The following is a 15178-nucleotide window of genomic DNA, read 5'->3' as shown; positions in this document are numbered from 1 at the left end:
AGAGCTCTGACCTCAACCCCATCAAACACCTTTGGGATGAATTGGAATACCGACTGCGAGCCAGGCCTAATTGCCCAACATCAGTGCCCAACCTCACTAACGCTCGTGACTGAATGGAAGCAAGTTATCCTTACAATCATACATACCTTATTGCTGTTGTCAGGTCCCTCGACGGAAACCTCCTCGGTCTCTCCTCCAATGCTCACCTCACTCTTCGAGATATCTGATGGATGGCTGGTGGAGGTGAACCAGACACACAGGAAACCCTTTAGATTGATCTCTCTCATTGTACAGATAAGGCATATGAGTGAATGAGCACTGAATACCATCTAAAAATAGCTAGTAAGATCTAGTGAAGATACAGGACAATGATCTCTCTCATTGTACAGACAAGGCATATGAGTGAATGAGCACTGAATACCATCTAAAAATAGCTAGTAAGATCTAGTGAAGATACAGGACAATGCCCTACATTACCTGTTAAAGTCATCATCATAGTCAACGTCATCATCTGTTAAAACAGAGGTATTTTTTAAGTTAAAAACAATACCAAGACAATATGAATGGCCGCTCGCATCAGTGGGTGCTCTGGTCAGTGGGTGTGCTTGCCCCGAGATGCCGGCAGGGCAAAGCCCCCGCCCACAGTGTGAAACCAAACACGCATAAACACAAAATTCCCACCCTCACTCCTGATTGGAGGACCTCAAACATTTATACTGTGCATGCGTATGTATTTATTCCAACACTCATTAATTCATACAGCCACAGCTCAACCCATCTTTCCCAGTAAATCATAATTCCTCCATTTTCACCTGCAATACATCAATACGTCCTCTACCCAAAGGACATCCAGCCAATTTGACAACTGTGGGAAGCATTGGAGTCAACATGGGCCAACATCCCTGTGGAACGCTTTCGACAACTTGTAGAGTCCATGCCTCGACGAATTAAGGCTGTTCTGAGGGCAAAAGGGGGTGCAATTCAATATTAGGAAGGTGTTCTTAATGCTTTGTATTCAGTATATCTTCCTTACACACACATGCTTCTCTCACCGTTCCTGCTGCCCGAGAGGTCTCTGTGGTGGGATTCTCCTGCGTGGGACCCCCCCACCTGCAGCACTCCGTTGGCTGGCCGGGTCCAAAAGGGAGACCAGGGTGCTGCTGCCCACTCCCCTCCCCAAATCTGCTGCTCTCCTGGGGGATGAACTGAAGAGGCAAGGCCTCGGTCTGGAGGACACACACAGTCAACAATAACACACATTAACTAAGGTCGAGGAGACATTCACTGACATGTAGTTGATATAAAGGTGTGCGCACACACACACCGAGAGAGAGAGGATGCCTTGAGCATACAGCTCATCTGTTCTCCGAACAGCTCAGTTTATTATCAGTCAGAAAAGAGCTGGTCCCCATCACCCTCTGTGTCACTGCCCAGAGCATACAGGCTGAGTGAGAGAGAGAGTGAGTGAGTGAGACCACAGACAGGAGTGCAGTGAAGGAAGGACACTCACACAACACACACAGAAATACACACACAGAAATACATACAAAAAACAAGAACAAACAGAAAAGTACAAGTCCATAATCTCCATATTGAATGTTAAAGTACAGACTTGATTCCAAGGCTGACAGCAAACGTTACAAAACAACATTCATTACAGTTGAGGCAGGAGGCAAATGATGTGATTTTTCACACCTCATCACTCGGAGGTGCACAACTAACTTAGCTAATGATACACAAACACCATCAACACTCACACATTGAGGCCAGTGCCCTGAGAGGCTCTCCTCCCTCAGAGAGTGGACGAAGCTGCTTCGGGACAGAGGGAAGGGACACACAGATAAACAGAAAGGAAGACGGGAAGAGACAGAGGAAGCTACAGTGGTGCAACAGAGCAGATCCAGACAGCACAGTGCTCCTGTGTATTAAAGCAAAGCATCTGCCACACAACTTAGGCCAAGGTCACACAGGTTCATGTTTCTAAGGGTCTTTAGTCATCTTAACGAACACCTCCTTTGTACTTTCAACAAGAGTACAGAACACTAACCTAACATAGATTTACAGTTGAAGTCGGAAGTTTACATATACTTAGGTTGGAGTCATTCAAACTTGTTTTTCAACCACTCACATTTATTGTGAACAAACTATCGTTTTGGCAAGTCGTTTAGGACATCTACTTTGTGCATGAAACAAGTAATTTTTCCAACAATTGTACACTGACAGATTATTTCACTTATAATTCACTGTATCACAATTCCACTGGGTCAGAAGTTTACATACACTAAGTTGACTGTGCCTTTAAACAGCGTGGAAAATTCCAGAAAATTATGTCTTGGCTTTAGAAGCTTCTGATAGGCTAATTGACATCTGAGTCAATTGGAGGTGTACCTGTGGATGTATTTCAAGGTCTTACCTTCAAACTCTGTGCTTCTTTGCTTGACATCATGGGAAAATCGAAAGAAATCAGTCAAGACCTCAGAAAAAATTTGTGGACCTCCACAAGTCTGGTTCATCCTTGAGAGCAATTTCCAAACGTCTGAAGGTACCACGTTCATCTGTACAAACAATAGTACGAAAGTATAAACACCATGGGACCACTCAGCCGTCATACCTCTCAGGAAGGAGACGCGTTCTGTCTCCTAGAGATGAAAGTACTTTGGTGTGAAAAGTGCAAATCAATCCCAGAACAGCAGCAAAGAACCCTGTGAAGATGCTGGAGGAAACAGGTAAAAAAGTATCTATATCCACAGTAAAACGAGTCCTATATCGACATAACCTGAAAGGCCGCTCAGCAAGGAAAAAGCCACTGCTCTAAAACCGCCATAAAAAAGACAGATTACGGTTTGCAACTGCACATAGGGACAAAGATCGTACTTTTTGGAGAAATGTCCTCTGGTCTGATTAAACAAAAATAGAACCATTGTTATGTTTGGAGGAAAAAGGGGGATGCTTGCACGCCGAAGAACACCATCCCAACAGTGAAGCACGGGGGTGGCAGCATCATGTTGTGGGGGTGCTTTGCTGCAGGAGGGACTGGTGCACTTCACAAAATAGATGGCATCATGAGGGAGGGGAATTATGTGGATATATTGAGGCAACTTCTCAAGACATCAGTCAGGAAGTTAAAGCTTGGTTGCAAATGGGTCTTCCAAATGGACAATGACCCCAAGCATTCTTCCAAAGTTGTGGCAAAATTGCTTAAGGACAACAAAGTCAAAGTATTGGAGTGGCCATCACAAAGCCCTGACATCAATCCTATATCAAATTTGTGGGCAGAACTGAAAAAGTGTGTGCGAGCAAGGAGGCCTACAAACCTGACTCAGTTACACCAGCTCTGACAGGAGGAATGGGCCATAATTCACCCAACTTCTTGTTGGAAGCTTGTGGAAGGCTACACGAAACGTTCGACCCAAGTTAAACAATTTAAAGGCAACGCTACCAAATACTAATAAAGTGTATGTAAGCTTCTGACCCACTGGGAATGTGATGAAAGAAATAAAAGCTGAAATAAATCACTCTACTATCATTCTGACATTTCACATTCTTAAAATAAAGTGGTGATCCTAACTGACCTAAAACAGGGAATTTTTACTAGGATTACAATGTCAGGAATTGTGAAAAACTGAGTTTAAATGTATTTGGCTAAGGTGTATGTACATTTACAACTTCAACTGTATATTTCAGATGACCTACTATAGATAGAACAGAGTTGTGTTCATCAGGCACCAAAACGGAAGAAAACTGACTGAAAGTTGCAAAATTCTTTATTACGGTGCTACCTAATGATCACAGCCCTGCATTTCCAACTATGAGTCACTGTAATGAGCCCACCTCATTGAGTTTACAGTGAAGACATACTTACTCTTTCTGACTGTTTTTCTTGTTACAGACTGGCCCCTGAATTACTCATAGTCAGGGGGACACTACTACTTCCATACGCAGCATGACAGAAGAGAGAACATTCAGTGGGCAGAGCCGCACTGCTCTACACAAATTACGGCAGGATGGCTACAATAATTTGTCACAAAAATATCCTGCAGCACCACTTTTTCCAAACAGACCTAACCCCTCAGAGTTGATTAACAACCCTGCATTTTAAGATTCTTAGATATACGGTTCCAAGATTTGTCATGATACATTTTTACGCTAATATTAATGACATGCATGTTTTACATTTATCACTAACACACTACTTATGTGATTGATCATGGAGCAGCACATCTGTTCAATAGAGTATCACATGGGTCGACATTTTCCATCTCTTTAATGTAAGGGACCTAGAAACAAAGCCTGTGGTCGTCAACTTCCCAGTGGTCAAAGCATCCTCACCAGCCGTAGGTTCTGTGGTTTAGGCAGAGGGTCGTCAAAGAACGAGTCGCCCTCGTCTGCGTTCTCCTCCACCCTCGAGACCCTTCTTCAGGCTCGCCACAGTGGCGTTGCCGTTGTCCCCAGATGCCTCGCTGTGCCTCGACACCACGTGACCCTGACCTTTACCCTTTAGAGAGACGAAGTTCAGACTGGTGTCACTGTGGCTGGCCTCCTCGCCCTGTGTGGTACCATAAGGAACAAGACAACAAAAATAACATAAAATGAGACGTTTAAAGTTGCTTCTGTTTATTTGAGTGGGTTAGCTCGCATTTATTTGCAAATGGTAAGAAGACAGGAAGAGCGACAGGAAGAGTTAGTTGTGGCACGGAAATATTTGCAAGGAAATGTTGACAACTAACCCATTAGCTATGCTAGTCTTACCTACTATATCAACCATTAGGACAGTTGAGAATTAACCCATTAGCTATGTTAGTCATACCTACTATATCAACCATTAGGACAGTTGAGAATTAACCCAGTAGCTATGTTAGTCTTACCTACTATATCAACCATTAGGACAGTTGAGAATTAACCCAGTAGCTATGTTAGTCTTACCTACTATATCAACCATTAGGACAGTTGAGAATTAACCCAGTAGCTATGTTAGTCTTACAGTAGCTATGTTAGTCTTACCTACTATATCAACCATTAGGACAGTTAGGAACTAACCCAGTTGCTATGTTAGTCTTACCTACTATATCAACCATTAGGACAGTTGAGAATTAACCCAGTAGCTATGTTAGTCTTACCTACTATATCAACCATTAGGACAGTTGAGAATTAACCCAGTAGCTATGTTAGTCTTACAGTAGCTATGTTAGTCTTACCTACTATATCAACCATTAGGACAGTTAGGATCTAACCCAGTAGCTATGTTAGTCTTACCTACTATATCAACCATTAGGACAGTTGAGAATTAACCCAGTAGCTATGTTAGTCTTACATTAGCTATGTTAGTCTTACCTACTATATCAACCATTAGGACAGTTAGGAACTAACCCAGTAGCTATGTTAGTCTTACCTACTATATCAACCATTAGGACAGTTGAGAATTAACCCATTAGCTATGTTAGTCTTACCTACTATATCAACCATTAGGACAGTTGAGAATTAACCCAGTAGCTATGTTAGTCTTTTGCAGGTTTTCCTACTTACAAAGCATGTAGAGGTCTGTAATTTTTATCATAGGTACACTTCAACTGTGAGGGACGGAATCTAAAACAAAAATACAGAAAATCACATTGTATGATTTTTAAGTAATTAATTAGCATTTTATGATGCTCTGTCCCTCATGAGACACTGTAGCCTATTTCACTTCCTCAATATCCAAAGAATAACTAAGATAACTCAAGAAATCTGTAATACATGTGTACATTTTTGCCCATAATGTTTTAGTTGCACATTTAACTAAGGTGTTTATCAATTTAAAAAAATGTGTGACTTGTCTTGTGCAAATAAAGTCTGACTGATGGGCAGGTCTGTCTCACTGTCTATGCTATTGGATAGAGAGCAATCACCACAACTGTTCACCCCCATGTTAGTGGGCATCGTCAAATCAAAACCCAACCTTCATTTACCCGTTGTGACTCACGTATGTCCAATGTCCATTTTAGATGACTGACTTTATGACCAAAATGATCCTATATCCACTATGCAGTCAAATTTGACACTAATACATTTTTGACTCATATCGATGCCACATAGGTAGTTTTCAAAGGATTTTTTTGCTTTTTAAAGGCAGCCTCCTGGGGAAAACAAACCAACTTGTGAGCATGAGATTCATATCTACATAACCTGATTCAAACTGTCCTTTGTGGTGTTACATGCTAGTTATTCATCTGCACCTTTGTGGCCCACAGAGTTCTCAGTAAGCATTAGCATGCTAGATTAGCCACGTGAGCTCATTCTGCTGATTTGAGCAGAGTATGAAACATGACTGGAAGAAAGTAGGACAAACTTGTTATGTCAGAAACTCGCTGATAAACAGGAAAACCATTTTCTCTCAATCATCTCAACCTTTCAAGCACGATTCATTCTTATGACCCAGATATTATTTGCATTTGTTAGTTATATCTGCATTTGGTAGTCAATGACAACCATGAGATATACTAAGTTTCTTTTCTTTCCAGGCAGCTCAGGTCTATTGCCAAACAGCTTAAATGTTGTTGTATAAATGATAACATCTGTGTGTTCATGTTGTAGGCCAGTGCTGGGCAACTGGTGGCCCGTGGATCAAATAAGAACCCATTCTGGGTCTCAACTTACTGTTTAAAGTTAGAATAGTAAAATATAATTTTGTAACGGTTCTCTTGTGGTGAAGGAGAGTCGGACCAAAATGCAGCGTGTAGATTGCGATCCATGTTTATTAAACTAACGTAAAACACGAATCAATATACAAACACTACAAAACAATAAACGTAACGAAAACCGAAACAGCCTAATACTGGTGCACATACACACAGAACAAGGACATCAAGACACTAAGGACATTCACCCACAAAACCCAGCACAAAACAGGCTACCTAAATATGGTTCCCAATCAGAGACAATGACTAACACCTGCCTCTGATTGAGAACCGTATCAGGCCAAACATAGAAATAGACAAACCAGACACACAACATAGAATGCCCACCCAGCTCACGTCCTGACCAACACTAAAACAAGGAAAACACATACGAACGATGGTCAGACCGTGACAAATTTCTACATTTGGTTGTGCATCAGTAGTTTCTCTTGTTATGTCAGTCACTCAATTACCCAGGGTAGTTAACATTTTTTAGATTGGTAAATGAGTCTAGCCAGCTATCTAGTATCATGGTCGAATTACCAACCGGGGTCCCCCATTGATTTTGAGCAGCGAAAGCAGAGGGAGAACAGAGCAGGAAAGCAGAGGGTGGCCAGAGCAGGAAAGCAGAGGGAGGACAGAGCAGGAAAGCAGAGGGGGAACAGAGGAGGAAAGCAGAGGGAGGACAGAGCAGGAAAGCAGAGGAGGAACAGAGCAGGAAAGCAGAGGGGGGACAGAGCAGGAAAGCAGAGGGTGGCCAGAGCAGGAAAGCAGAGGGTGGCCAGAGCAGGAAAGCAGAGGGAGGACAGAGCAGGAAAGCAGAGGGGGAACAGAGGAGGAAAGCAGAGGGGGGACAGAGCAGGAAAGCAGAGGGTGGACAGAGCAGGAAAGCAGAGGGTGGCCAGAGCAGGAAAGCAGAGGGAGGACAGAGCAGGAAAGCAGAGGGAGGACAGAGCAGGAAAGCAGAGGGTGGACAGAGCAGGAAAGCAGAGGGTGGCCAGAGCAGGAAAGCAGAGGGTGGACAGAGCAGGAAAGCAGAGGGTGGCCAGAGCAGGAAAGCAGAGGGTGGACAGAGCAGGAAAGCAGAGGGTGGCCAGTGCAGGAAAGCAGAGGGGGGACAGAGCAGGAAAGCAGAGGGTGGCCAGAGCAGGAAAGCAGAGGGTGGCCAGAGCAGGAAAGCAGAGGGTGGCCAGAGCAGGAAAGCAGAGGGTGGCCAGAGCAGGAAAGCAGAGGGAGGACAGAGCAGGAAAGCAGAGGGTGGACAGAGCAGGAAAGCAGAGGGTGGACAGAGCAGGAAAGCAGAGGGTGGCCAGAGCAGGAAAACAGAGGGTGGACAGAGCAGGAAAGCAGAGGGTGGCCAGTGCAGGAAAGCAGAGGGTGGCCAGAGCAGGAAAGCAGAGGGTGGCCAGAGCAGGAAAGCAGAGGGTGGCCAGAGCAGGAAAGCAGAGGGTGGCCAGAGCAGGAAAGCAGAGGGTGGCCAGAGCAGGAAAGCAGAGGGAGGACAGAGCAGGAAAGCAGAGGGTGGACAGAGCAGGAAAGCAGAGGGTGGCCAGAGCAGGAAAGCAGAGGGTGGCCAGAGCAGGAAAGCAGAGGATGGCCAGAGCAGGAAAGCAGAGGGTGGCCAGAGCAGGAAAGCAGAGGGTGGCCAGAGCAGGAAAGCAGAGGGTGGCCAGAGCAGGAAAGCAGAGGGAGGACAGAGCAGGAAAGCAGAGGGAGAACAGAGCAGGAAAGCAGAGGGAGAACAGAGCAGGAAATCAGAGGGAGAACAGAGCAGGAAATCAGAGGGAGAACAGAGCAGGAAAGCAGAGGGGGGACAGAGCAGGAAAGCAGAGGGAGGACAGAGCAGGAAAGCAGAGGGTGGCCAGAGCAGGAAAGCAGAGGGTGGACAGAGCAGGAAAGCAGAGGGTGGCCAGTGCAGGAAAGCAGAGGGGGGACAGAGCAGGAAATCAGAGGGTGGCCAGAGCAGGAAAGCAGAGGGTGGCCAGAGCAGGAAAGCAGAGGGAGGACAGAGCAGGAAAGCAGAGGGTGGCCAGAACAGGAAAGCAGAGGGAGGACAGAGCAGGAAAGCAGAGGGTGGACAGAGCAGGAAAGCAGAGGGTGGCCAGAGCAGGAAAGCAGAGGGTGGCCAGAGCAGGAAAGCAGAGGGTGGCCAGAGCAGGAAAGCAGAGGATGGCCAGAGCAGGAAAGCAGAGGGCGGACAGAGCAGGAAATCAGAGGGAGGACAGAGCAGGAAAGCAGAGGGGGGACAGAGCAGGAAAGCAGAGGGAGGACAGAGCAGGAAAGCAGAGGGAGAACAGAGCAGGAAAGCAGAGGGAGAACAGAGCAGGAAATCAGAGGGAGAACAGAGCAGGAAATCAGAGGGAGAACAGAGCAGGAAAGCAGAGGGGGGACAGAGCAGGAAAGCAGAGGGAGGACAGAGCAGGAAAGCAGAGGGTGGCCAGAGCAGGAAATCAGAGGGAGAACAGAGCAGGAAATCAGAGGGAGAACAGAGCAGGAAATCAGAGGGAGAACAGAGCAGGAAATCAGAGGGTGGCCAGAGCAGGAAAGCAGAGGGTGGCCAGAGCAGGAAAGCAGAGGGTGGCCAGAGCAGGAAAGCAGAGGGTGGCCAGAGCAGGAAAGCAGAGGGAGGACAGAGCAGGAAAGCAGAGGGTGGACAGAGCAGGAAAGCAGAGGGTGGCCAGAGCAGGAAAGCAGAGGGTGGCCAGAGCAGGAAAGCAGAGGGTGGCCAGAGCAGGAAAGCAGAGGATGGCCAGAGCAGGAAAGCAGAGGGCGGACAGAGCAGGAAATCAGAGGGAGGACAGAGCAGGAAAGCAGAGGGGGGACAGAGCAGGAAAGCAGAGGGAGGACAGAGCAGGAAAGCAGAGGGAGAACAGAGCAGGAAAGCAGAGGGAGAACAGAGCAGGAAATCAGAGGGAGAACAGAGCAGGAAATCAGAGGGAGAACAGAGCAGGAAAGCAGAGGGGGGACAGAGCAGGAAAGCAGAGGGAGGACAGAGCAGGAAAGCAGAGGGTGGCCAGAGCAGGAAATCAGAGGGAGAACAGAGCAGGAAATCAGAGGGAGAACAGAGCAGGAAATCAGAGGGAGAACAGAGCAGGAAATCAGAGGGAGAACAGAGCAGGAAAGCAGGGGGAGAACAGAGCAGGAAATCAGAGGGAGAACAGAGCAGGAAATCAGAGGGAGAACAGAGCAGGAAATCAGAGGGAGAACAGAGCAGGAAATCAGAGGGAGAACAGAGCAGGAAAGCAGAGGGAGAACAGAGCGGGAAATCAGAAGGAGAACAGAGCAGGAAAGCAGAGGGAGAACAGAGCAGGAAAGCAGAGGGAGAACAGAGCAGGAAATCAGAGGGAGAACAGAGCAGGAAAGCAGAGGGAGAACAGAGCACGAAAGCAGAAGGAGAACAGAGCAGGAAAGCAGAGGGAGAACAGAGCAGGAAAGCAGAAGGAGAACAGAGCAGGAAAACAGAGGGAGAACAGAGCAGGAAAGCAGAGGGAGAACAGAGCAGGAAAGCAGAGGGTGGACAGAGCAGGAAAGCAGAGGGTGGCCAGAGCAGGAAAGCAGAGGGTGGCCAGAGCAGGAAAGCAGAGGCTGGCCAGAGCAGGAAAGCAGAGGGTGGCCAGAGCAGGAAAGCAGAGGGGGGACAGAGCAGGAAATCAGAGAGAGGACAGAGCAGGAAAGCAGAGGGGGGACCGAGCAGGAAAGCAGAGGGAGGAGTGGCGTCACTGGTTGGAGGGAGCGGAGCAACCGTTTGTGGTCTGGACTGACCACAAGAATCTGGCTTATGTGCAATCGGCTAAACGTCTCAACTCCCGTCAGGCCAGGTGGGCTTTGTTTTTTGGACGCTTCAATTTTTCCCTGACGTTCCGACCTGGGTCGAAGAACGGCAAAGCGGACGCCTTGTCCCGGATGTTCTCCAAGACGGATGAGAGTGGGGCCAAGACTGAGACGATTCTTCCCCAGAACCTTGTCGTGGGAGCCGTTACATGGAAGATTGAGGAGGATGTGATGGCGGCCCTTCGGACGCAGCCCGGCCCCGGTAACGGTCCACCCGGTCGGTTGTTCGTGCCTGAGTCGGACCGTTCTGCTGTTCTTCAGTGGTCCCACGCCAGCAAGATAGCTTGTCACCCTGGCGTTGCTCGGACTATGGCGCTACTGCGCAGACGATTTTGGTGGCCTGCCATGGGAGAAGATACCCGGAGGTTTGTTGCCGCATGTCCTGTTTGTGCTCAGAACAAAAGTACCAATCGGCCCAGCTCTGGGCTTCTTCACCCCCTACCTATTCCTCGGCGACCTTGGTCGCATCTGGCCCTGGATTTTGTCACGGGATTGCCCCCTTCTGTTGGGAACACGGTCATTCTGACCATTGTGGACAGATTCAGCAAGTTTGCTCATTTTGTCCCTCTCTCCAAGCTTCCATCTGCCACGGAGACGTCCGAGATCCTGGTTAGGGAGGTTTTCAGGGTCCACGGATTGCCCAGTGACATTGTTTCTGACCGTGGTCCTCAATTTACCTCTGCTGTCTGGAGATCCTTCTGTTTGGCCATTGGAGCTACAGTCAGTCTCACTTCTGGATTTCACCCACAATCTAATGGTCAGGCGGAGAGAGCCAACCAGAAGATGGAGTCCACGCTGCGTTGTCTTGTCTCCTCTGATCCCACCTCTTGGTCATCTCAATTACCCTGGGTCGAGTATGCCCATAATACCCTTCCTTCATCTGCCACTGGGATGTCCCCCTTCCAATGCCTGTACGGATACCAACCTCCCTTGTTTCCTTCTCAGGAGAGGGATCTTTCGGTTCCTTCTGTCCAGGCCCACATTCGTCGTTGCCACCGGACCTGGCATCGGGCCAGGAAGGTTCTCCTTAGAGTTTCTGACCGGTATCAGATCCAGGCGAATCGTCGACGTATTCCTGCTCCCGCTTACACCATCGGAGATAAGGTTTAGTTGGCTTCACGGGATCTTCCTCTACGGACTGAGTCGAGGAAACTGTCACCGAAGTTCATTGGTCCGTTTGGGGTGGAGAGAATCATTAACCCTGTTGTGGTCCGACTCAAATTGCCGGCAACGCTTCGAGTACACCCCACTTTTCATGTCTCCTGCCTCAAGACGGTTCTCATCAGTCCTCTGTTGCCCCCTCCTCCTCGTCCTCCTCCTCCTCGGATGATCGGAGGTGGTCCTGCCTACACGGTGCGCCGCATAATGGATTCCAGACGGCGGGGTCGAGGTTTCCAATATCTCGTGGATTGGGAAGGATATGGTCCAGAGGAGAGGAGTTGGATTCCTCGGTGTCAGATCCTTGATGACGACCTGCTTCGTGACTTCTACCGCCTCCACCCTGGCGCTCTAGGTAGTCCGCCCGGTGGCGTTCGTCGGAGGGGGGGTACTGTCACGAACCCCGCTTCCTGAGTCTGTGTTTGCCTGTGTTTCTGTCCTGGAGTGTGTTTCCGGTGTCCTGGAACGCACCCTGTCTGGTTGCCGGGCAAATTAGCTTGTTGGGAGATCGATGTTCACCCGCACCTGTATCCCATCAGTAATCTGCACACCTGTCCTGATCATCACCTCTCCCCTTCAAAAGCTCTGACCTGACATCCATTCCCTGCCGGATCGTTAGCCATGAACAGTATGTTGTGCCATAGTATCAGCCTCAAGTTGGATATAATTTGTTTTGTTGTTTTGTACGTCTTGCTTACCTTCAACTTACCTCCGTTTGTTCTGTCTTCAGTTACTCACCCGGATCATTTACCCCATTCCCGCCTGGTCATCGGAGGATTCCGCTTCCCCATTGGATCCACCTATTTACTCCCATCAACTCACCACCGCTGCCCGCTACGCCACCTGGATGTATCTACCCACTCACATTCACTTGTAAATAAATACTCACTTTCTTCCTACTCTCCTTGTCCTGGTCTGCTTCTGGGTTCGATTTTGAAGAAACGTGACAAGGAAAGCAGAAGGAGAACAGAGCAGGAAAGCAGAGGGAGAACAGAGCAGGAAAGCATAGGGAGAACAGAGCAGGAAAGCAGAGGGAGAACAGAGCAGGAAAGCAGAAGGAGAACAGAGCAGGAAAGCAGAGGGAGAACAGAGCAGGAAAGCATAGGGAGAACAGAGCAGGAAATCAGAGGGAGAACAGAGCAGGAAATCATAGGGGGAACAGAGCAGGAAAGCAGAGGGGGAACAGAGCAGGAAAGCGGTCCATTATATCCACAAGCTTGACACTTCATTCGGATGGGGGGGGGGGGGGGGGGGGAAACACAACAGGAGGTGAAGGATAGCCATTTAAGAGCACAATCAAATCAGCAAGGCTTCGGGTTTGGACAACTGCTAATGTCAGAGTCTCTTTGGAGAGCAAAGGAATACGCTAATGTATGTGAATGAATAAATGTTAGTCAAATGTTAAGCCCTGTATACTGGTGTGTCTTTACCGCTGAGAAGATGGAGGCCTTCTCCCTGTGTCTGCCTCTCTTGACAAGCTCAAGCAGCAGAGGAGTGGTCCTATTCATATCGGTCTCAGTGATACCCAGATCACGTGACACCTGCTCACAGCTGTCCAGGCCATTTAGCTCAAAATAAAACACACACACACAGTGAATGCACTGACATTTGCAAGTATTTTATTTGACCAAATGTCCGGCCAGCCCCATCCACTGGGAGTAACACACTCACTGAGTTGATCTCTGGCTGGAAGACAGCAAGCGTGAAGTCTACGTGGAACACCTGCAGGAAGTCTATGATAAGGCTGGCCACCAGGGATCGTACAAATGGAAGGATATGATCAACCTCATCATGAAAATAATGAGTAATTGTAAAGTATGTTGATTATGGGATGAGCAGATTATGACAATCATGGTGTGTAATAAAACCCTGGTTACCATCCTGTGTGTTAAGACATTTCTTCAAGTTTTCATTGACAAGTGGAGTTTTATTCTGTAGGGGGGAAGTGAATGAGAGCCAAGCAAAGGTTATGCAGATGTGGATAGATCATTTGCTTTAGACACATCCATACAATTAAGTCATTATTAAAGAGAAGCAATAAGTAGCCCTAAACTTTCAGGATTTTTTGGAATACCCTCCCAAAGTCAGCTAGTTATCTATCTTACCTCCACTCTAGCTTGTTCATCCATGGCCAGGAAGACAGCAGCGCGCATTTCTGCCATGCAAAATACCAGAACACGAAAAAGAGGGTGTTGGCCAAAGCAAGTGGGCCGCATAAACTAGTTCGCTATACACTAGATAGGTAACTAAGTATCTAAATAGGTATACTTATAAATGAGTTAGCTAGCTGACTAGCAGTTGGTTATCCAGTTAGAAGCTAGCTAGCTCACTAGATCTCATGACAGTAAACCGGGGACTTCACCACGGGCCAGATAACGTTACCACTGTGCTATCTATGTAGCTATTGCGAAATGTTAACGTTAGCTGTGTTACAGCAACATTCTCAGTCTTTGAACTGTCCTTTCAACATAGCTTCACAAGTTATATAGCTACGTATCTTTAGTTTAGTTTATTCAACACCTTTCTTTCTTTCAGCTGACAACCAAAACAAATACCGAAGACAGGGCAGCCCTCTGATAATTCAGCAACACCGATTCCAGGAAAAAGTCACCTGCAAATCCAGCGCCTGCTCCTTGCACGAGCGAAACTGTGGATACATGCATGTCTTTAGTGCCACAATGACTGAGTCATAGAGAGATACGACTGAATTGAAAATGTCTATCAGATATTTTGATTGAAGTTGCTGTTGATTTGCTGACCTGTCTCATGTGTCAAGGTGCAATACCTACTAGGCTACACTGTCCTAAGGTTTGGGAATGGTTGGTCGTGACATTTGTTCCATAGTGTTCTCTCTCACAGTTGTGTGCCTTTACAATAACATTGTTTTATTAAAATGTAACCTTTATTTAACTAACCAAGTCAGTTGAGAACAAACTCTTATTTACAATGACTGCCTACCCCGGCTAAGCGCTGTGTGCACACCCGCGCAAACGACGCTGGGCCAATTGTGCGCCACCTTATGGGACTCCCAATCAGCTTTTAATTTGACACGTTAAATAACACAATTATATTATAGAATGTTGTGTGTGCTGAATTTGCACGTGCAAGCTAAGCGCCACCATTACGATCACTGTCAAAACTGGACAATCCTGCGTTGGTAATAAGGCATCATTTGTTCGACCGAATGGGAAAACATCTGTTTGAGCGTTTGAAATTAGATCAGGATCAAACGAGAAGGATACATTTTTTTGCAAATATCTTTGATACAGATGTTATTAGCAAATTCTGGGGTGTCTAGCCAGCTTTAGCTTGGTACCTAGCTAGCACCAATGCAACTAGCCTGAAAACAATTAACAGTCATGTTCAATATTCTTAGCAATGATTTGGGAATCTATGTGAGTAAGTATTCGCCAGGCCACTTGTTGTTGTTCTTCTATTGAAATAACTAGCTAGCCAGCTACTTATCCCTGTTGCCCAAAACTACATTTATAAGCAGCCAGCTAGCTTCATCTGGCTACTGTGTCTTGACCGGACCC

General features: G+C 47.2%; 1 protein-coding gene across 1 annotated transcript; it reads right to left on the bottom strand.

The window, feature by feature from the left end:
* Positions 1-4325: 4325 nt before the first annotated feature.
* Positions 4326-13795, bottom strand: LOC109866432 (FGFR1 oncogene partner-like). The gene is given in 6 exon segments (XM_020455116.1): positions 4326-4341; positions 4343-4414; positions 13059-13210; positions 13314-13398; positions 13516-13574; positions 13748-13795. Coding segments are annotated over 6 exon segments (432 nt in total).
* Positions 13796-15178: the final 1383 nt, after the last annotated feature.

Source organism: Oncorhynchus kisutch, linkage group LG21, assembly GCF_002021735.2.
Source record: "Oncorhynchus kisutch isolate 150728-3 linkage group LG21, Okis_V2, whole genome shotgun sequence".
NCBI classification, from domain to species: Eukaryota; Metazoa; Chordata; class Actinopteri; order Salmoniformes; family Salmonidae; genus Oncorhynchus; species Oncorhynchus kisutch.
Note: the sequence above shows the minus strand (reverse complement) of the source record. Positions and strands in the feature narration are given on the sequence as shown.